General features: G+C 37.4%; 2 protein-coding genes across 7 annotated transcripts; both read left to right on the plus strand.

Moving 5' to 3' along the window:
• Window positions 1-7,031, plus strand: TRMT10C (tRNA methyltransferase 10C, mitochondrial RNase P subunit). Of its 3 annotated transcripts, XM_083361317.1 has the most exons (3): window positions 1-162; window positions 1,562-1,624; window positions 5,278-7,031. In XM_083361317.1, exon 3 carries the CDS (start codon window positions 5,322-5,324, stop codon window positions 6,570-6,572), a length of 1,251 nt encoding a protein of 416 aa, XP_083217443.1. In that variant the 5' UTR covers window positions 1-162; window positions 1,562-1,624; window positions 5,278-5,321; the 3' UTR covers window positions 6,573-7,031. The 3 variants fall into 3 exon arrangements, with proteins under 3 accessions (XP_083217443.1, XP_083217445.1, XP_083217444.1); XM_083361319.1 differs by lacking the exon at window positions 1,562-1,624 and having other exon boundaries at window positions 137-162; XM_083361318.1 differs by lacking the exons at window positions 1-162; window positions 1,562-1,624 and adding an exon at window positions 2,673-2,848.
• Window positions 7,032-10,829: 3,798 nt separating this feature from the next.
• Window positions 10,830-22,889, plus strand: PCNP (PEST proteolytic signal containing nuclear protein; the record flags this gene model as incomplete). 4 transcript variants are annotated; one of them, XM_083362443.1, is made up of 6 exons in its annotated part: window positions 10,839-10,910; window positions 12,394-12,505; window positions 15,585-15,753; window positions 17,880-17,954; window positions 18,670-18,725; window positions 19,071-22,889. In XM_083362443.1, the coding sequence occupies 6 exons, from the start codon at window positions 10,856-10,858 to the stop codon at window positions 19,195-19,197; spliced, it is 594 nt and encodes a 197-aa protein (XP_083218569.1). In that variant the 3' UTR covers window positions 19,198-22,889. The 4 variants fall into 4 exon arrangements, with proteins under 4 accessions (XP_083218571.1, XP_083218569.1, XP_083218570.1 ...); XM_083362445.1 differs by lacking the exon at window positions 12,394-12,505 and having other exon boundaries at window positions 10,830-10,910; window positions 15,533-15,753; XM_083362444.1 differs by lacking the exon at window positions 12,394-12,505 and having other exon boundaries at window positions 10,856-10,910; window positions 15,515-15,753.
• Between the last annotated feature and the right edge of the window lie 209 nt (window positions 22,890-23,098).

A 23,098-nucleotide genomic window follows, 5' to 3' on the forward strand; every position in this document is an offset into this window, starting at 1 on the left:
GAATGACAAGGACCTTCTCCAATCAATGGCAACTACTGCTACAGAACTTGTTTTCGCTGACGGAACCATCTGTAAGAGTCTAAGTTCTAGGGTTTCAGATGGGATATGTTTAGGGGACGGACCCATTCCGGAGCGGGCAGGCATGCTTAGATGTTCGCGTTGGTAAGTATGCGAGGTATTAAAAAGCAAGGTTGTTCATTAAAACATGAAACCTAATGAATTCGGTCCATTTCACCACCTAAGAAAGTGGCGAATCTATTAACTATAATAGATTTAGTTTTGAAAAAATTAATATTGCTGCTCCTCCTCTCGAAATTATTCAGTAGATAGTACTCTTTTTAAACATGGGAAGGAAGTGATGGCTGTTTTAATGTTGCCGCGTTTGTCCGTCAGTGAAATAGAAAAAGAAGAATGAATGAAGAAATTTATTATATTATTTCTGACACTAATTAGGCGTAGTTGCAATAAAACTTGGATTTGTCTATCAGAAGGAAATTGCACTGAATTCAGTGTGATTTCTTCTTAAACAATAATTAGTCAGCCTTATCTGATCTCGGAAAACCATAGCAGTAAAGCTTTAGTATTTAGACTAGAAACCATCTGAAATATCTGCGTTGTAGGTTAGACTAAGAAAATAGTGAAAACATAGAAGGAGGTAGCAAACAGATATTATTGCCAAGAGAACTATGTGCCGGTGTAGTCACCAATAATTGTGTTCAGATCAGATGAGTCTTTAACAAGTGGCCTGTATCTCACTGAAAATAATGTGGTTTACTCTAATAGACCTGCTGGGAGATGGCCACTTCTCAGTAATGTGTGGGTTTCACATGTGTATATATTGCAATTCTAAATTAAAATCAGATTTTTGCACACATGGCTAAAAAAAAATATTAAATCTCTTTGAATGGGCATGCTTTACAATAAGGAGAAAAGTAAGACGCTCATTATCTGTTTTTCATTATGTTTTGTCAATGGTGTCATTAGCTTCCATGTTTTGGGAAGGGAATTTTTCTGGCATAAGCCTTTTTTCTGTATGTGACCTTTTTAAATAATAATTTTATTAAACATTACAATTAAAAAGAATGCTAACTAAAAAAAAGAAAATAAAAACTGCAGAAAAGGAAAAAATACAAAATGCCCACTTTTTCATCAGGATTTCAGACAGAAACAACATTCTTGCCTTTTTGAATGATCTCTGACAAGGGTGAGATGACAATTGTGCATCCATCCTTGCTCTGCTTGACTTCTCTTTTGATACCATTGACAATGGTATCCAGGATTGATTCAGGGAACTGGCGGAAGGTTGCAAGATGTTCTGATTTGGCTCCTTTCTCCAGGGTTAATTCCAGTTGGTGATTGGGGAAGAGATTCCACTATTAACTCCTACGGCTCATCTATTGCCATAGGATGATATATCATCCTTATGCTGATGATACCCAATTATAAATCTCTGCCTTTAACATAATAAATGCCTAGAAGCTGTCAGTCTGAATGGGATGTTAATGCTTTAACTGAAATCAAGCATAGTTTTAAGTTTCTAAAAGCTGTTTTTCTTCTCTAGAACTTCAGAGGTGTGTTACTATAGACAAATATATCAAGTGACGAAATATTTAAAAAATAAAAGGTAATATAATTTTATAAAATACATTTTACCATATCTGTATCTGTGTTTTACAGTATACAAATACTTTCACTCGTTTTTCATTCACTTTACTTTTTCATTACTTTTTATTTCTCCTGACATTCCCAGCTCCTACTGCCATACAGCAAAGTTGCCTGAAGCATATATTTCCAGTAGGGAAAAAAGTATTGAATCTCCTGCTGAATTTGTACATTTGCCTACTGAAAAAAAATTATCAGCCTATAATTTTAACGATAGGTTTATTTTAACAGTGAGAGACAGAATAACAACAAAAATATCCAGAAAAATGCATTTCAAAAAAATTATAAATTGATTTGCATTTTAATGAGTGAAATAAGTATTTGACCCCTTCGCAAAACATGACAAGAGTATTTGGTGGCAAAACCCTTGTTGGCAATCAGAGGTCAGATGTTTTTTGTAGTTGGCCACCAGGTTTGCACACATTTCAGGAGGGATTTTATTCCATTCCTCTTTGCAGATCCTCTTCAAGTCATTAAGGTTTTGAAGCTGATATTTGGCATCTCGAACGATCAGTTCCTTCCACAATTTTCTATGGGATTAAGGTCTGGAGACTGGCTAGGCCAATCCAAGACCTTAATGTGCTTCTTCTTGAGCCACTTCTTTGTTGCTTGGGCTCTATGTTTTGGGTCATTGCCATACTGGAATACCCATTCATGACCCATTTTCAATGCCCTAGCTGAGGGAAGGAGATTCTCACCCAGGATTTGGTGTTACATGGCCCCATCCATCATCCCTTTGTTGCAGTGAAGTTGTCCTGTCACCTTAGCAGAAAAACCCTCAAAGCATGTTTCAAAATCCATGTTTGATGGTGGGGATGGTGTTCTTGGAGTCACAGGCAGCATTCCTCCTCCTCCAAATACGGCACGTTGAGTTGATATCAAAGAGCTCGATTTGGTCTCATCTGACCACAACACTTTCATCCAGTTCTCCTCTGAATCATTCAGATGTTCATTGGTAAACTTCAGACGGGCCTGTACATGTGGTTTCTTGAGCAGGGGGACCTTGCTGGCAGTGCAGGATTTCAGTCCTTCACGGTGTGGTGTGTTACCAATTGGTTTGTTTGTTTGTTTGTTTGTTTTTTGTGTGTGACTATGGTCCCAAGTGCCTTGAGATCATTGACAAGATCCTCCCATGTAGTTCTGGGCTGATTCCTCACCGTTCTCATGATCATTGAAACTCCACGAGGTAAGATCTTGCATGGAGCCCCAGACCGAGAGAGATTGACAGTTATTTTGTGTTTCTTCCATTTGTGAATAATTGCACCAACTGTTGTCACCTTCTCCACCAAGCTGCTTGGCGATAATCGTGTAGCCCATTCCAGCCCAATCTTGTCTCTGACATCCTTGGACAGCTCTTTGGTCTTAGCCATGATGGAGAGTTTGGAATCTGATTGATTGCTTCTGTGGACAGGTGTCTTTTATACAGGTAACAAGATGAGATTAGGAGCACTCTTAAATGGAATGCTCCTAATCTCATCTTGTTACCTGTATAAAAGACACCTAAGAGCCAGAAATCTTGCTGATTGATAGGGGATCAAATACTTACTTCACATTAAAATGCAAATGAATTTATAACTTTTTTGAAATGCATTTTTCTGGATTTTTTTGTTATTCTGTCTCTCACTGTTAAAATAAACCTTTCATTAAAATTATAGACTGATCATTTTGTCAGTGGGTAAACGTACAAAATCAGCAGGGGATCAAATAATTTTTCCCCCTCACTGTACATAGTTTATTTCAATATTCATTTCTTGCAACAAATTACACCCTATCTCTTGCTTTGTACTGTCCTTTGCACATCTTAAACTTGTGACAAATAATTCAGATTTTCAGTAAACACATTTAAAATATACATTCAAACAATACAATTTTAACGTTATCAGAAGTATTCCTTATATAGCAACAAAGAAGGTAATTAGAAATACATCATGTCTTTATCTTACTTTCTTGTAAGTGTGGAAGCATCACATGCTTTTATGTTTTCATACATTACCACATTGAGCAATGATTTACACAAATCATTTCTTATTTCAAGCCTATTCATTTTGTTGTATGCTGTCTCAAAATTGACTATTATACATTAAAATTATATTTCTCACATTCATAGATTTCTCAATGACATGCTGAAGGCAAAAATCAAATCTATATATCCTATGGCTAAAAAGCCATAGGTTGTTTTTTGAGTTAAGAGCTATACAAATTTGATGAATAAATAAATAAGGCTAGACTGTACTTACGAAATTTTTCTTACTGTCATCCCACATAATTTTTCAAACAGAAATCCATCATACATATTCCCTGGCACACTTAATAAATTAATTTTCCCTCCAAGGTTTCGTATATGCTTTTGCTACTTTCCACTACTACAATAATAGTACAGTACCCTGCCAATTTTCATATGTAATCTTCATCTACAAATTAAACAACTCATGCAGCCACTCCATAAGCAAACTCCATATACATCTTAAGATTTTATTCACATCAAAATCACTCTTTTCATAGTTTTGCAGCAATCATTCTTATATATGTTTTATTGACAGCTTCTTTTACTTTCACCATTCCACTAAGAATCTTTTTAATACTACTTTTTAATGTGTAACTTCATAAGCTTGTTACTCTTTAACATAGTTCTTTTGTGTTTCTAGGAGCTTCCATATAATTTTCCTTACATGCTCTTTTTATTTGTTGTGAGATCAATCTTTTAGTTTTCCATGAAGTAGTCCACCTTATAAAATAGTCATTCTCTTTTACTTTCCACTTTCAATCTAACTTTCTTTCATTTCTTCCTTTGTCTTTCACATTCATATCCATATTCCAATAAACTTTTTGACAGAGTTAAAAATATGTCTCACTTTCAGAATATCTCCTTACCCTTGTAGTTTTTATTACCCTCACTGCATCATATAAATTAAATCAATTGTGGGATTTTATTTTTTTCCATTTTCTACTTTAACTCTGCTTTTAAAATTGCTTATTCTTATTCTGCTTATGCTTATTGCTTATTCTTATTCTCTTTTGCATTGTTCATGTCTGTCTTTTTCTTTAAATGGATAGATAACCAGGAATTCTACTATTCCGTGACTCATGAATCCCTTGGCTACATTTCCTAGAGCAGTTTCTGAATCAAGCACATTGGTAGCGCTTTTTTTTGTCATTCCGAGAGGAGAAATGGAAAAACTGTGCCCTGAGCATTAAAATACTCTTAATATATATACATACATATATAATATATATTACATAAAAACTGTGCCATGAGCTTTAAAGTACTCCTAATATACATATATGTGCTTTTTAAAAAGTAGGCTTGACAGTTCTGTCTACTTTGCATCACTGACTTGCTCAGCAGGAATCTGAGCTTCTCCAAAAATATGATTGAAATCATAAAAAGGTTACTTTTTCAATTTAAAATCTCTGATTTTAATACTTTTATTTTCAGCCCTTATGTGTCATTGCATTATTTTGCAATCTATTCAGAATCATAAGAAATGGGTAGAATAAAAATGCAGTAAATAAAATCAGTTTGTATTACTGATGTTTATAATAATTACGATGAAGAACAAATTCAGGTTTGTTTTTCTAAAATATCTTCTCTTTTCTGTATATGTGTAATTATAGGTATCTATTGGACATCATAACTCTCAATTCTGATCTTTTTCAACATGCATTTATTGAATTTGATTAGAAGATCAGCCTTCAAATTGATTGCACCGAAAATGACAAAATATGGGTTATTTTTAACAATGCCCAGTAAAATCAGTACTTGTGGAACATTGAGGATGATTTATTTAAACAAAAATATTTCAAAAAGTGCTGATGAGAACATAAATCTAGATGAATGGAAATTGGTTGTGCTTTCTGGCTTGGAAAAAGAAGCATTTGAAAAAGCATCGCCTGAGGAAGAACCTAATATAGCAGCTATTAAGGAATATATTGACATGTCTAGGCGTTTAGGTAAAGCTGCTCCAGAAAATATTACTGAAGAACAGTTAAAGAAGTTGATTGAATATCCCTCTGTTAGTTCAAGAAATAGGTATTTGGCCTTTTTGGCTTCAAAAGAAATGAGAAAGAATGCCGATAAAGTAAAAAAGAAAAAACAACAGGAAGAAAGGGAGGAACTTAGAAAAACAATGGAAAATGAAGAGCTAATACCAAAAAGTAGATTGTTACGTGCCATTTGGGATTCCTCAATGGATGTTTTGTACAATTGGAAAGCAGCTCAGGCTATGAGTTTTGGCCAGCCTCTGGTATTTGACATGGATTACAATGATATGTCAGAGAGAGAGATGCAGAATACAGTGAAACAGATGATGGAATGTGAAGGAGCCAATCGTAAATCTGTAGAACCATTTCATTTATATTACTGTAATTTTAAAGAAGATGGTCCATACCACAAAGAATTCCTCAAGCGTTACGGAGATGCATGGGACAATATATTTGTGACAGTGACGGAAAAGTCTTATGCTGAAATATTTCCAAGAGATCAGATTGTCTACTTAACTGCTGATTCTCCCAATGTAATGGAAACATTTGACCATAATAAAATCTATATAATTGGATCCCTAGTTGATAAGTCAATACAGAAGGGAGTCTCTCTTGCTCGTGCAAAGCGCTTGAAATTGGCAACAGCACAACTTCCTCTAGAAAGATACTTTCATTGGAAAACTGGAGCCAAAGTTCTTACTCTGGATCAAATGATGATGATCTTACTAACTCTGAAAAATACTGGAAATTGGAAGGAAGCTCTAGAGTTTGTTCCAAAAAGAAAACACGAAGGTTTTTTAGATCCATCTTTGCAAAACTATATTCATAGACAAAAGAATAGAAAAATCTATGAGCAAAACTTTAAAAAAAAGCTATTGGTAGAGGAGCTCTCCAAGAAACGTTTGTGGAATGGATTGTGGGAAGAGTAGTGTGTAAATCACCCACTTATGATTGGTATACATTTCATGTAAAATAACATTCATCCTCAGAAAGCTTTCAACTTCTATAGACTAAAGAACCCAATAATGATAAAACGTAGTTTTACCACAGGAGGACTCTGTAAATATATAGGAATTATCACTTTTGACTGCTGAAAAAACCTCTGTAATACACAATGGGGCTGAAAAAACAGGTTAAAGACAACAACAGTAATTGTTAATGTTTCAGGTTTGTCACTAATCCCAATGTAATATATGCTTTTTCTCTGCTTCCCATTGCATTGCCTCATACAACAAAGTTATGTAAATGTAGTTTCCCAATTTTGATACAGGGGAATATGTGGTTACAGTATTGTGAATATTGATGAACAACAAGCAGCTCAAATTACTGTAAATGTTCTGATTTTATTCAGGAATTAATGCTATGTGAGGAAAGTAACTATTAAAAAAAGTGAATTGTGTGTATGATCTTTTTATTTTAGAGGGGGAAAGTTGTATAATATTCAGTTGTATCTGTCTCAATTGTTAAGGCATTATTTTAAAAGTTAGACTTGTTAAATATAAAGGGCTACTTACTAAAACATGTTTTAAATGTTTTTGATCTAATTATTTTATAATTGTATACACCTTGTCTTTTGATCAAATGATCTAAAAGGAAATGGTGATTTGTCACAGTTTTAAACACATCAAACATAAGGTGCAAAAATATTAACAATGCTTAAAATATAGCAACATTGTGATTATTCCATCCCAGGATTCCATCTCCAAAAGTTAAGGTTCTTTTGATGTTTCTGTAGTTACCAGAAATAAAAAGGAACTGTGCAAAAGGGAGAAGTGCAAAACATTCTATGAATGGACCACAAAATCACCAGTTTGTTATGAGCTATATTCGATCCAACATATGTTCATATTTACAGGTCACCACAAGGCCCCATTGCAGCTAAGGAAAAGGAAGGTGTTAAGAACATCAGAAGAAAGAGTAAAAGGCTGGTAGAATGTGCCATGTTTTATGGGTAGTGGCAGTGCTTATTGGGAGAAAGGTGCCGATGGAAAATCAATTCCTTTTATCCAGTGAAAATACATTGACAAGTGAAAATATGTTTTAGCTTCTTAATGGCTGTTGCTAGGAGCAGATGCCAATGCCATAAACATGGTAATTAACTTGTATTCATGCATTATACAAGCAAATTCATGATGTGTATTGTTTGGTTAAATTGTTCACGTTACGTGGAATACAGGAATCCTAAAAAGTTAGAAATGCAAGTTGTACACACTGATTTTTCCTATTTATTACCTATTTGTTCTTTGTGTCTATGTGACTGGTTTACTTAATGATAATTGTGTTGTGCCTATTTTCTAACAGTGCTATTTTACATTTTTATACAGAACTAGGAAAATCAAATGGTGGATGATTCATAAATCATGCAGGGAAAATGGAGTGGGGAAAATAGTCCCACCAGCTTTGCCCCATTATCCCATGTGAAACCTCTGAGTTTGTCTCTGCTAAGACCAGCAAACAAAATAGTCCATCTGGCTGAACTGTCACTGTTCAGAATGGTTCAGTTGAACTTTTGAGTCAAAATACATTTGTTTCGTGCACAAAAGAATTTTTCGTGCAAGTCCTTGTCTTTAAAAAAAATGTATTTATGAAAATACCAAAACACTCAAAATGAAACAAAAATCTATAACGATAGCCCTCAAATTACAACCACAACTGAGCCAAAAATTTGTTGTTAAATGAGACATTTGTTTAGTGAGTTTTGCTTATTTTTACAACATCTCTTGCCACAGTTGATAAATGAATCACTACAGTTGTTAAGTTAACATGGTTAAGTGAATCTGGTTTCCCAATTGACCTTGCTTGTCAGAAAGTTGCAAAAGGTGATCATATTTATTTATTTTATTTATATTTAAATTTATGTATCACCCTATTCCCGTAGGACTCAGGGTGGTTTACAGGGAAAATTAAAAGTTAAAATACATCATATACAATTAAAAATGATTAAAACTAAGATTAAATTAATCCCTGAACTTAACTAAAACCCCATTAATTAAAAATTAAAACCCCTCAGTCTGGGCCAGACAACTCAAAAAACCAAGTTTTCAAGTCCCTACGAAATGAGTGAAGGTCGGGGGTGGTCCTAAGCTCTGTGGGAAGCTGGTTCCAAAGGGCCGGCGCGCCCACAGAGAACGCCCTTCCCCTGGGGATAACCCGCCGGCATTCCTTAACCAGCGGTACCCTAAGAAGGCCCTCCCTGTGGGAGCGCACAGGACGATGGGAAGTTGATGCCGGCAGCAGGTGTTCCCTTCACATGACCCTGGGACACTGCAACTGTCATAAATATGAGTCAGTTGCCAAGGGTCTGAATTTTGATCACATAACCACAGACATGCCGTAATAGTCATAAGTGTGAAAAATGGTCGTAAGTCACTTCTTTTTGTTGTAAGTTGACTATGTATACGGTGCTCGAGTCAAACTAAAGTTTGGTCAGACAGGATCATACCATGACTCCCTGAAAGGAAGACCTACCCTGAAAATAAGTCCTAGCTTGATTTTTGGGGGGAGGCCTAATATAAGCCCTGCCCTGAAAATAAGCCCTAGTTTTGTGGTGAGGCACATGCCTAAAAATCAAGCTAAGGCAGGGGTAGGGTGATGGAGCTACACCACACTCCACACCCACTTTCCGGTAGAACTGCTGCAAGCATGCCTCCTATGCCCCAACACTTCTGCTGTGTGGCTCATCACACCGTTGCCGCTCCTGGTGACGCCACATGGTGCTTCAGGCCAGTGCTGCCAGTTGTGCTTTGGGCCGGTGCTGCTGGTTGTGGCAGGATGCTGCGTGGTGCTTCAGGCCGTTGCCGGTTACAGCAGGATTCCACACAGTGCTTCAGGCCATTGCCACCGAAGCATCATGTGGCCTCTTGCAGAAAGCCTAAAGTGCTGTGCAGTGCCTTGCTGCGATCAGCGGCAATGGCCTGAAGTGCTGTGCAGTGTCCTGCCATGAGTGGTGGCAACGGCCTGAAGCACCATGCGGCCTCCGGCAAATGGCCCAAAGTGCCATGCATCACCTTGCAATCGGTGACAACAGCCCAAAGTGCCATGCAGAGTCCTGCCATGAGCAGCGGCAACAGCCCGAAGCGCCACACGGCATCCTGCCAAGCCCAGCAGCACTGGCATGAAGCACCATGTGGTGTCCTGCCGTGACCAGCAGCACCAGTGCAATGCACCACGTGGAGTCCGGCCACAAGAGGCGACAAGTGGCTGCTGAAGAAGTCAAGCAGTGGCACGACAGATGTCAGGGCATGGGTGGCCTGGCTGCAGCAGTCCTAAAGTAAAATATCCCCCGGAAAATAAGACCTAGTGCCTTTTTTTAAGGCAAAAAAAAGCCTTGGTGGAGCAGTGGGCTAATGCCTCCTTAAGTAACACCAGCTGCCTGCAATTAGCACAGGTTCGCATCCCACCAGGCTCAAGGTTGACTCAGCCTTCCATCCTTCCGAGGTAGGTAAAATGAGGACCCAGATTGTTGGGGGCAATAAGCTGACTTTGTAATAATGCCGCTTGGGGTGTGGGTGAAAGCCCTAATAAGCAGGCATATACATAGAATGAAGGCTACTGCTAAGCTTGTAAGCCGCCCCGAGTCTTCGGAGAAGGGCGGGATACAAATGGAATTAAAATAAATAAAATAAATATGACTGGGTCTTATTTTGGGGGAAACACAGTATAGCTTTCTATGAATCAACAGAAGGAGTGCCAGTTCCCGTCTACTTTGACCAGATATTAATAATGTTTGCTGAAGTAAAGTAGTTTTAGCTACTGACTTTGTGCTACAAATCCAGAGAGAGAGAGAGAGAGATTCAAATAGCCTGATCAGCAACGTCAGCTTTGTAAGTACTACACTTCCTTTCCGGTAACGTCTTGTATTATAAAACAGACGTTTTTCCACGATAATTACAAATAATACCTTTCTTGTACCTAACCGGTTTGTCTGTATGTGCTTGCGATAGAAACTATATAGCGATGTCGTGTCCAAAGGACCGTCGAGCAAATCAAATGTTTGCCGCAGCTGTTTAACAGCCGCGTTTACAACTGAAAACTACGGGTTTCCTAAGGAAAACTAGCAGAAGCGGAGAAAGCGCTCAGAACAAGCTCAGCGTTAGGAAAAGAAGCTCCTCTGGCCTCTTGACTTTCCCGGATGGATCGTGGGAGGACTAATTTACTGCGCATGCTCACAGCGCAGTAGCGGTGGGGCAGGAAGGGAGGAGTTGGAGAAAAAATGGCGGACGAGAAAGGAGGCGATGTGAAGCTGAAACGACCGCGGCTTGACGGAGGTAACCGTTGCGCTCATATTCCTCTTCCGCAATTATTATTTTTTTCTTCATCCAAGGTTTTAATTTAAAACATTAAAATTGTCTTAGGGCTGGGGGGGTCGAGGGATAATTGTGTAGGGACATGTTTTTTTTTTTCCTTTCTCGAGAGTCCGTGCGAAGACTGGCTCTCGTAATGCCTGTTCAATCGGCTTTAATTGAGCTCAGACCTTTTCACGAAGAAACTCGCGATCTGATCTGCAGGCAGTTTGTGATGATCTAGTCCAGGGGTCGGCAACCTTGGCTCTTTTATGACTCGCGGACTTCAACTCCCAGAATTCCTGAGCCAGCTATGCTGGCTCAGGAATTCTGGGAGTTGAAGTCCGCGAGTCATAAAAGAGCCAAGGTTGCCTACCCCTGATCTAGTCCATGTCAGAGCAGTGTTCTGTAGGTTCGCCCAGATCCCTGTCGACAGGCCAGCTTGCACCTTTGTAGACTAGGAGCTCCTTGCATGTATTGCGCGATTGGAAGAATATCTGGCCGTCACTCTCATGCAAGAGAGTTGCAGATGAATGCAAGTTATTCGCTCTAGAATGTGATAAGCATTCTTTTATAGTTATTTATGAGATAAAAGTTCCGTAAAATGGCCCCACAGGAATTCCATGGATGCTTATCTGAGCATTAGTAGCATACATAAATACTAACTAGACCATATATAAATCTGATGCATGATGCATAATGATTTGTTTCCTTCAGGAACAACCTTCTTGAATTTAGTGACTCTAGATATGCCGAACTACAACACCCATAAAACTCTGCCAGGTCTGCAAAGATACATATATTTCCTGGTCTTATGGAACTAATAGTTATCTGCATATTAATAACATGCTAAACTGGAACATACGATTATGTAGTGTTAACAATGTTTCATTTTCTCTGATCTATCTCAATCCTGTATTTCTGTAGTTAGCACTAAGAGATGCAGAGATGAATTAGATCCATGCTAATAACAATAAGTGCAACTAGTCTGGTTTCTAGAGAAAGCTTCTGTAACAAATTAGTACAGCTCAAAGTCAACTCCTCAAATGTTTATTTAAGTAGCATTGTTGCAGACTTTTGCATCAACTTAGAAATATCCGAATTATGGAACTGAAAAGATAATCTACGTTTTCCAGCAAAAAAACAGAAGGTGGACTAGTCTTGGAGGTGGGAAAAGCAGCATAGCAACATGCAACCTGTCCAATTTAAAACAGTGATTACTAGTTGGATCTCCCTCTACACTGTTGACAAAACTGAAGGATACTGGGTATCCTAAACTGAAGGATACTGGGTTTTTCAGTACATACTGTAGTGGAATGGGGGCGAGTATTGGTAGAGGAAGATTATTCCTCTACCAATACTCACTCACCCCCATTCCACTATATACTGCAAAACCCAGTATCCTTCAGTTTAGGTCCTAGGATTTGACAAGGTACAGATCCTCATTATGTCTTCTCTACTTACACAGAAGATGGCATTCCCAGGCAGTCTACTTGGCCCTTCAAAAGTGATAGTCTGCAAAGCACAGTTATAGACAATCCTAAACCAGCTAATGGAGAACAGAGGTTACCCCAGGTCAGGTAATAAAGGAGAATCAGTTATTTTAATTCCAGAAGCCTATCAGATTAATGCTGCTCTTCCTGTCCTCTGCAGATCTGTGATCCTCATATTTATATGATAAATGAAGAATAAGATTTCTGTGAAGGAGAGGATCATAAGATAGATTGAAATCTATTCCTAATAGAATTCAGAAGAAGGTATATTTTCAGATCATAACTTCATTCAGTTTGTAGCTTTGCATCAGAGACTACTTAATCTTGACCTATTTATGACACTAAATATTCAGCAAAAATGGTTAACTGGAATTGGACCCCAGCAGTCTTACACTTAGTACTCCTAAGAATTTGTGGCAATTTGCAGGATCTTGCATAAATATAAATGCTGTTTGAATTAACTAGCAATGCATAGCATAATGAACTGATAGCAGACATCATTCCAAATTAGTACTCCTAAGAGAACAGAGAGGTGTTCACAGACTCAAATGAATAAAGGATAAACAGAGTACTGAAGTGAGCCTATAAAACAGCAGTATTGTTGTACTTTGGTCATATGGGCATAGAATATCCTAGATGTTTCAACAGAAGCCAAATCCCTAAGGGCAACAAATTAGTTACAGTGCATTCATAAAGCATTCAGACTTGACTTTATTTTTGTCAATTTTGTTATGCTGTAGCCTGATTCTATGGTTGTTGAAATTCGTTTTTTTCTCATTAATCTAATCTCAGTACCCCATAATGACAAAGTGAAAACAGAATTTTAGAAATGTCTGTAAATTTAATAAAAAGAAAAAAAAATTGCTGACATAGGTTCTACATCTTGACTGGAGTCAACCTGTGATAAATTGATTGGACATGATTTGGAAAGGCACATACCTCTATGTGCCTCACAGCTGACAATACATAACTGTAGCAGAGCAAAAGCCATGAGGTTAAAGGAACTGCCCACACAGCTCAGAGACAGGATTGTTGCAAAGCACAGATCTGGGAAAGCTACAATAAAATTTCTACACTGAAGTTTACTAAAAGCACAGTGGCCTCCATAATTCTCAAATGGAAGAAGTTTGGCACCACCAGGACTCTTCCCAAGAGCTGGTCGCCCGGTCAAACTCAGCAATCTGGGGAAAAGGGCCTTAGTAAGAGAGGTGACCCAAGAACCCAATAGTTACTCTGACTGAACTGCAGAGATCCTGTGTGGAGATGGGACAGAGTTCCAGAAGGACAATCATCACTGTAGCTCTTCACCGATCTGGGCTTTATGGCCGAGTAACTAAGCAGAAACCTCAGTGCAAAACACACGAAAGCTTGTAGTTTACAAAAAAGGACCTGATGGACTTTCAGACTGAGGAACAAAATTCTCTGGTCTAATGAAACCAGGATTGAACTGTTTGGCCTCAATTCTAAAAATTATGTCTAGAGGAAACCAGGCACCGCTCATCACCTGCCCAATACCATCCCAATAGTGAAGCTGTGGGGGGGTTTCAGCAGCAGGGATTGGGAGGCTGGTCAGAGTTAAAGGAAAGCTGAATGGAGCAAAGAAGAGAGATATCCTCAGTGAAAGTCTGTTCCACAGCTGTTAGGACCTCAGACTAGGCCGAAGGTTCACTTTCCAACCTGACACTGTTACTAAGCACATAGCCATGACAACACAGAAGTGGCTTAGGGACAAATCTGTGAATGTCCTTGAGTTGGCCAGCTAGAACCCTGACTTGAACCTATTGAACATCTCTGGAAGGACGTGGAAATGGCTGTCCACCAATGGTCGCCATCCAACCTGACTGAACTTGAGAGGATTTGTAAGGAAGAATGGCAGAAAATCTCCCAATCCAGGTGTGCAAAGCTTGTTGCATCATACCGAAAAAGACTTAAAGCTGTAATTGCTGCCAAAGGTGCTTTAACAAAGTATTGAGTGAAGGGTCTGAATTCTTAATGCCATTGTGATATTTCAGTTTTTTCTTTTTAATAAATTTACAGACATTTGTAAAATCCTGTTTTCACATTGTCATTATGGGATACTGAGTGTAGATTAATGAGGAATAAAATGAATTTCAACAACTGTAGAATCAGGCTGCAGCACAACAAAATTGACAAAAGTGAAGGGGGTCTGAACACTTTCTGAATGCACTGGATATTTCAAGGAATGTAAACAGAAAAAAAATATCAAAACTTACCAGCAGCAGTTATGCAGTTGACCAAAGTGATTAGTTTGTTTGGAGTGCATGCATATCTTGGGCAAATTCTTGGTTGATAAAAAGGAAATGTAGTGTCATGTTGGACTTAATTCATCATGCCTTTACAGTTACATTCATATTGGATTTTTTTGCCACCAGTGTCAACATGATTGGTTATTGCTTTACTTCAGTATGTTATTTCAGCTTCACAGGCGTAGTCCATAATTCTGGAATTGCCTGGTGCCCTTCCATGCCAATAGTAACCAGTCCAGCTTTGCTTAGTTTTTGGGGAATCATCTAAACTCCAGTCAGCAACAACTGCAATGTTTAAAAACTAGCTAAATAAAATCTCACATTGCTAAATCTCACCTAGCCAATGGCAAAGTTTGTTTTTTGCTGCAATAAGCCAACCACAAGCGTTGTGACAATTTCTAGTTTTAAGAATTATATTGTAGCATAAATATTTGTGGTTTAAATGTTAGAATTTTTAGTTTTATGATCTTCTTATATTTCTGTAATGTCTATAATTCAAGACAGCATAAATTGATATTTTCAAAGTTATATATTGCAGTTACTTCCGTGGATTTATTCTGTCTTGACTTGAAATGACTCTTACAGTTTTCATAGGGATGTCATGCAGATGCATGATTTTTAAAATATATTTACATATATATTTTTATTCTGCATTAGCCAAGTGATAGGAGCTCCCTTCACTATATGTCTATGTCCTTACAGTGTGCTCTGTATAAACAGTTGTGGAGGTGCTGACACTGTAAGTGCAAAAGTCGCCTCTGAATAACAGTGCTTTATGAGGTTGCTGCTCCCATCAGTCCACTCAGTAAAAATAGCTCATCTTGGTAAGTTGTTTCGACTTCACCAGGACCTGAAGAAGAGGCAGAAAAACCTGTGAAAACTAAGACTGTTTCTTCCAGTAATGGAGGGGAAAGCTCAAGTCGTAGTTTGGAGAAACGTGCAGCTGATGAAGATGTTGAAGACTTCTCAACAAAGCCTGCTCCTGCCAAAATGTCCAAGATTGGGTTTGCCATTGGCTCACAGCTTTCAAAGAAACCATCTGCAATATCCATCAAACTTGGAGCAACTGTAAGTTGTTAGAAAATGTTTTGAATTTGCAATATTTAGTATTTATTTCAATGGATAAATATTAATTTGACAATAATAGTCCTAAAATATTGATTTCATCTTGATTGAGCCATGTGTATTATAAATGGTTTTTATTGTCATGTTTTATGAACAATTATGTCAAGGGACATGGAATTTGAATGAAGACATTAATAATTTCTATTCTAGTGTTTCATGTAGTATGGTACTGAGTACATAACTTAGTAATGTTATATACTGACAAAAATAAATAGAAATTGCTAATTTTTAATACTTCAGCCTTGATTAAAGATATAGGAATTCATTTATAAGAATATAATTAGTAGCTGAGAGAGCCAGCATTTGGTGTATTGGTTAAGGCACCAGGGTAGAAATCAGGAGGCCATGAGTTCTAGTCCTGTCTTAGGCATGAAGTCAGCTAGATGACATTGGGCCAGTCATACTCTTATAGCCCTAAGAAGAAGGCAGTAGCAAAAAACATTGCCAAGAAAGCTGCATGGGTTGTCTAGGCATTCTCCAGAAGTCGGTGCTGACTGGAAGTAAAAAAAAAAAGCATATGAGTCTTAAGAGGCTGACCTATTATCATTACTATTGTTTTTATTATTACAAAAACCTTGTAGAAATACTTTTCACTTTAGTAGTAGACACCTTTTCTATGAAGGCTTGCAAAAATTAATTTGAGTTACTGTGTGGATGAGAAGTATAATAAATACATAAGTAAACATTTGCATACATACATTGCCAGTAAAGATATTTACAGAAGTTTGACACCATTTAAACTTTATAAAAAAATTTGGAAAAGTGGAAATTGCAAAATCTACTTGGCCAGAACACCAAATTAACAGTAAAATAAGCAGAGGGGGAATCTGTCTCAGCAGAGCATTTTATAGTAAAGATTTCATAGTCAAGCTCTCTCTAATAGCCACATTCTGGTGATATACAGTTGGAGATAGATCTTGATGGTGCAGCAAATAATACAGGAAAAATAATTAAAAATATATTTGTTTCATAAAGCATATAGACTTTATTTGTTCTTATTTATTTTCTTCTAGTAGTTGAATTTAGTGCAGCAGAGATAAACCGTGGTCCATTGAATCATCCTTATAGAGATATTTCCTTACCAGATTCCTCAATCCCTTCAACAATGACAGAACTTATGTACACCCAACTAGAAAAGTTGGGATACATTTAGACATGTATCTGTCTTGAAAATAGCCCAAGTTAAACTATATAGCACATTCAAACATCAGCACAGGAAATGTTTTATGACATTTTGCATTATGTTACAAAACTGTTTTATAATGGCATGGGCCCGGATTATCTTAGGGAGCACCTAACTTCCCATCATCCTGTACGCTCCCATAGGGAGGGCCTCCTTAGGGTGCCGCCCATCAGGGAATGCCGGCAGGTGATCCCCAGAGGGAGGGCATTCTCTGTGGGCGCGCCTGCCCTTTAGAATGATTTACCTGTGGAACTCCGGACTGCCCCCGACCTGCGCTCATTTCGCCGGGACCTGAAAACCTGGCTTTTCGATCTATCTGGCCTGGACTGAGGGGGTTTTTAGTTTTAAGTTTTTAACATTGTTTTATTGTTGGACTATTAATTAATTTAATTCTTTTTAATTCTATTTTTATCTTAATTTTATATTCTTTTAAATATTGCCCTGTAAACCGCCCTGAGTCCTTCGGGAATAGGGCGGTATAGAAAACTAATTAAATAAATAAATAAATAATATTTATATCATAAAATGTTTCATAAGATTTGCCAAATTTCAATTCTGTGAGAGTCGTGGGTCCGGGATGTTGGACACATTTTGTAAGAGTCCATTTGAGGTAAATCTTGGTTCAAACATTGTTGCCCTATGATGCATTCTTTCGCCCTGTTAAAAGTTACAGGAATGAGAGTTTTAGTTCTATATAAATTCAGCTGTCTTGTTTTGGAAACAATTTCCCATGTAATGTAAGATTAGGAAAAGGTAGTGTTCTAGTAAAATGTCAGTCTGTGTTTAGTAAAGTAGTTTACTTAAGGTTTATAGCATGTTTTTAATTACTAATTGCTATTGTATTGATTTCTTCTACCTATAAAATTCTCTCTCTGCTCTCTTTTAGAAACCTAAAGAACCTGCTCCAACTTTAGCTCCAAAAACACTCTCTGTAGCAGCAGTATTCAATGAAGATGAAGATGTAAGTAACTGAGAAAAGTGCACGAATTTGAATGTAGTACAGATCTATAGCTTGTTAAATACTCACCCTGCTGGCTGTTCTAGAGACCTTGAAGACCTAGCCTTTGGTGAGGGTAATTGAAGAGCCCTCCTTGGTAGTGTGGGACTGCTTCTTATTCTTGCTCGTGTTTTGCTATCTTATGTTCCTTGTTTTTACTGTTATGTTTTTCTGAGTTTTTTTTTTAATGGGAACTGGTCAGAGTAGTTGGTAGTTGAGCCATGTACAAATTTAATTGTAAGAATATAGTAAATAAACAAAAAAGCTGTGCCTTTATCGGCAATCACACAGTTTCCAAACCTGAGGAAAATATGTTTGGTTTCAAGACTTTTAGATAAGTACTGTCGCCTTAGCAGTGCAAAGTATATTTTTACCTTTCAATTTAAATTTCCAGATAGCTCTAAATGTTAATGATTATGTAGGCTAGGGTCAGTACACTGCCTTAACTACAAGAGCTGTATTGTGTCTTTCTAGTATTAATACAAGATTTTTAACAATAAACTTTAGGTTGGATGAGATTATTAATAATAAATTATTAAGTTTGAATATAACAAAATATATGATTGATTTGTGTGCTCAGGGCTGATGTTCAAGATCAGCATAAAGTAACAAATATGTCCACATAGATAAACTCATCTATAACATAAAATAATTGTGTTCATGTTGACTTTTTACTTAGAGTGAACCTGAAGAGATGCCTCCAGAAGCTAAAATGCGTATGAAGAACATTGGAAGGTAACATATCTTTCATAGTAATATTGTAGGAAAATGGTAGAACAATGTTCATTATATTAGTAAATTGGCTATGTGTTGAAACTAAACCTTAAATAGTAGTTCTAGAATTATTTCCAAATAAGTCATTTGGAATTTATACAGCAGTTGAAAATATTTTTGTGTTTACCTTCTGCCATAAGAAAGTGTGTCCAAATATAATATTTTTGGATTTCAGGATTGTAAACATACTGCTGCCAACTGCATATAGATATGGTGTTCTCACTTTTTAATAGTAGTCTCTTTAAATATTTTGAACTAGAGTACTGAATTAGTAAAGGTAAACCAATTGCTTTTGTTCATTTACAGGGATACTCCAACTTCAGCAGGACCAAATTCTTTCAACAAAGGAAAGCACGGGTTTTCTGACAACCAGAAATTATGGGAACGTAATATGAAATCTCACCTTGGAAATGTTCGTGAACAGGATGACTAGTTGTCTGTTTTGATCTGGGTGTTGGGAAATGGGAGAGTACAATATTAAAGGAATAGTGCCCTTTTTTAGAATGGTATACGGCTATTTTGGGTACCACTTTTAAAAGTTTGTAGTGGTACAACAACAAAAAAAATGAGTTTAAAAGTAGAGGTAACTTATGTTTTGTATACAAATTTCAAAGCAATTGCTAATTTTGTAGCTTCATGCATTAATTTCACAACGTTATGGAAAATAAAGGCATTGGAAGTGGTACATTTTTAAAGGAATTTTCTTTTTACAATTATTCTTATATGAAGATAGAAAAGTCACTCTGTCTTTAATCAGTTTTAAGTTAAATGCTGCTGTATTCAAAAATCCAGTTCCTGTTCTGTGATAAGTTTTTGTTGTTTATTCCTTTGGGCTACTTTTATAGAGGTTCAGTACATCAAGTCTTGCTAGACTGTTTTAATCCACATAATTCTGTAAAATAAACTATTGCAAAATAATTTTACTACATTTCAATCTAAGATTTTTGACTGTGGTAGACTTAGTAGTACAATCCTGTTCTCGAACATTGTATAATCCCTCTGTAGCCTGTTTCCCTCTTAAGAAATGGGTCTTGCATGTATATACATATTAGGAAAGTATAACAATCATTTATAACAAAGGTAAATCAGTATTTTTTGACATTTCAACTCTTGAGCCTTGACCAGTGCTTGTCAATGTATGTCAGTTTGAGGTAGATTCATTAATAGGCTATCGAAAGTAAAAGGAATTTTCAGAAGGAGATTATGCTTTAACATGTTTTAAATGCCAGGGTCTTTTTTTATAATTTCCTGTAGGAATAGGAATTACACATATTTAAATTAGCAATTGCTTACTAACATGCAGAAATTTGCAATTTACTTCCATATTTTGATGGTATATTGTGCTAGAACTTTGGTACCAAAAGTGAACTCATCCTTACTCTGATGACAAGGAATCATGGTTTGTTTTTTTGTTGTTGTTTGTTTTGGGGGTTTATTTTGCATTCATATTTAAGCAGATGCAACCCCACCCCACCCCCATTTTTAGCTTTTGTTCAGACTTCATTTCTTCAGGGAAATATCCTTTCCTTCATTTTTCTTAGAACTTTATAATTTCTTAAATAAAAAAGAGTACATATTTCTGATTGGCGTAGCTTTCAAGATTTGCTTAGCAACACTTGACCTGCTTGGCATAGCATCCAAAGCTCGCCTGCTATGTCCCTTTGCAGAATATATATGTAGGTTAGCATCTGGAGCCAGAAGCTCCAGTTGGATTGGAGGTCTTCGCTCAGTATAAAGCTTCAACAGGGTCACTGTTTCATTAAAACCATGGCCTGGGAAAATTGCACCACTTATGCTTGGATATTTCCAACTTCCTGTTTGTTTGTATCTTTGTTTAGTCTTAGGAAATTAAAAACATCCTTCTAAAATATCATCAGCTGAATGCAAAGATGCAGCTGTTAAATAGACACAGAAAATTACAAGCATTGTTCTGGAAAGCCACCAGTAATGGCAAAATATAATGGATGCAGCTTTCAAAATGACAGAAAGAACTATTAATAAAGGAAGTTTCTTTCTAAAAGAAGTCTTTTCCATATTCTTGGATTAGGAAAGACTTTCCTGGATTGTGATCTTCAATTTTGCTGCATTTCTCTTATCCCTCTTTTATTTTTTTAAAGTAGCTAATTACCAATATTGTTAACCAGATGGGTCATAAACTGCGTAGACATTCTCTCCACTCACCTATTTTCTAACTTATTTAAAGATAATATCAGGCAAGAGGATGGAACTGATTGAATAGGTATACTTATGACAGCCTTGTGAGGCAGACTAGATGAGCTAATTCTGCTTTACTGTACATAAACAGAATATTGCAAGTTTGAAAATATGTTTCTCTGCCCCCCCATCCCATTTGCAGCCCACGAAACCAGGAAGGTTCCCTCCTGAGTCACTTGCCGAGCCCACATTCCTGCTAACATTGAGCTCTCATCCCTCACCCCCAAGGCCTTACATTTATTGATTTATGGAAGATTTAACTAAACTTTAGAATGTTAGACAAACAGAAAAACAGATCAGCTTAGACATCCAATTAACCCTAAGGGGAAGTAGGTCTGACAGCATTCTTATACAGATAGTCCTCAATTTACAACAGCTCATTACGTGACCATTTGAAGTTATAACAGTGCTGAAAAAAGGGACTTATGACCCTTTTTCACACAACAGTGCAGCATCCCTGTAGTCACATGATCAGAATTCAAACGCTTGGCAACCGGTTCATATTTAGGACCGTTGCTGTGTCCCAAGGTCATGTGATGCCCTTTTGCAACTTTCTGACAAGCAAAGTCAATGGGGAAACCAGATACACTTTTAACAACCATGTTACTAAATTAAAAACTGCAACGGTTCACTTAATTATAGTAAAAAAGGTCATAAAATGGGGCAAAACTCTTAAATGTTTCTCTTAGCAACATAAATTTTGGACTCAATTGTGGTCAAAGGTTGAGGACTACCTGTACTCCATTTCTACTTGTAAATTTGTAGTTAAGCAACCTACCACATTTTAATTTGGTCATATGAAGGTTTGACTGGAAGGTAAACCGATGCTTTTCACAATCAAGATAATTCTAGAGAGGCATCTCAAAATAGGGTCTTTCTGGGTCCTTCTTTTCTGTAGTAATATAGAGCCTGATCACAGTAGCATGACTTTTTCATTTTATTTTTGTTCCAGTGGAAACAGAATAAAGTTTCCTTTATGAAAACTGGGAGGCATAATAACATGACTGATAAATAATTGAATGAGACATCGCCCATTGTGTGTTGTTGGCAAATGGAACAATGAATGAATATACATTTAAATGGATTTTTCTGGGTCAACAACGTTTTCTTGTATTTCTGGACGTGCCCATTCAGTATTACTATTTAAAATGTAATTGAGAGACTAGGACAGACATGTCAAACACAAGGCCCGGGGGCCGGATTCGGCCCGCGAAGTGGTTTCATGTGGCCCCCGAAGCCATACTGGAAACAGGGAATGGTCCCCGCTGCCTTGGCCCTGGCCCAGAGACCCTTCTTCTGCCAGAGACCCCCAGATCTGTCCCACTCCTGACCAGGCACCCATAGGCTCCCTTGATGCCAATGATGTAGAGCTGGCCATGCCCACCCAGTAGGCCATATGCACTCCAGCTGTGCCCGCCCAGTAGGCCACGGCCACCCTGGCCATACCCACCCGGCCCCCCGAGGGCAACCACAATGCTGATGTGGCCTCAATGAAATTGAGTTTGACATCCCTGGACTAGGACGTGGTTTTAGTTCCCATTAGATCTTTGTTCCCGTGGAAATATTGTCATATGGGGTTCATGTTTTTCAGGATATGCTGATTGAATTTGGGGCTAAATTTAGAGAGAGTTCAGTACTGATAACCATATCAGGAGTCATTTGACTGTTACAGATACTGTGCGGCTTTAGATTAGGCTACTGGTTTCCCTCCGTTGGTACCAAAAATGCTCATCTGCAAACCTTATGCCACAGACTTCCTAATGGGAGTAAATCTTTAGCATTTCTCCTTTGCAGCTAATCACTGATAATTAAGAAAGCTAGAGCGCTGAGCTTTTAAGATTCCTTTGTACTACTACTATTATGTAGAAAAACATTTTCCCTTTTGTCCTCACTAATAAAACTGTAGCTCCATTTGGATCTTGTACTTATATTTAATTATAAATCTCTTCACTTCAAGCTCACTTCATTCTCAAAAAAATACCTCTAGATTTATAGAGTTACATTCAAAGAGCCCAGAAATATATCCATTTGCTTGTCTTTCAGTTTCTTTGCAGAAAAATCCAACCTAACCTATTTTACGGGTTTATAGAGAATGGTCTCCTGTGAACCTTTATCAATCA

This window comes from Vipera ursinii (genome assembly GCF_947247035.1).
Source record: "Vipera ursinii genome assembly, chromosome: 4".
Classification (NCBI taxonomy): Eukaryota; Metazoa; Chordata; class Lepidosauria; order Squamata; family Viperidae; genus Vipera; species Vipera ursinii.

Excerpts from the sequence above, each read along its gene's own strand:
- TRMT10C (XM_083361317.1), top strand. The coding sequence starts at position 5,322 with ATGCATTTATTGAATTTGATTAGAAGATCAGCCTTCAAATTGATTGCA.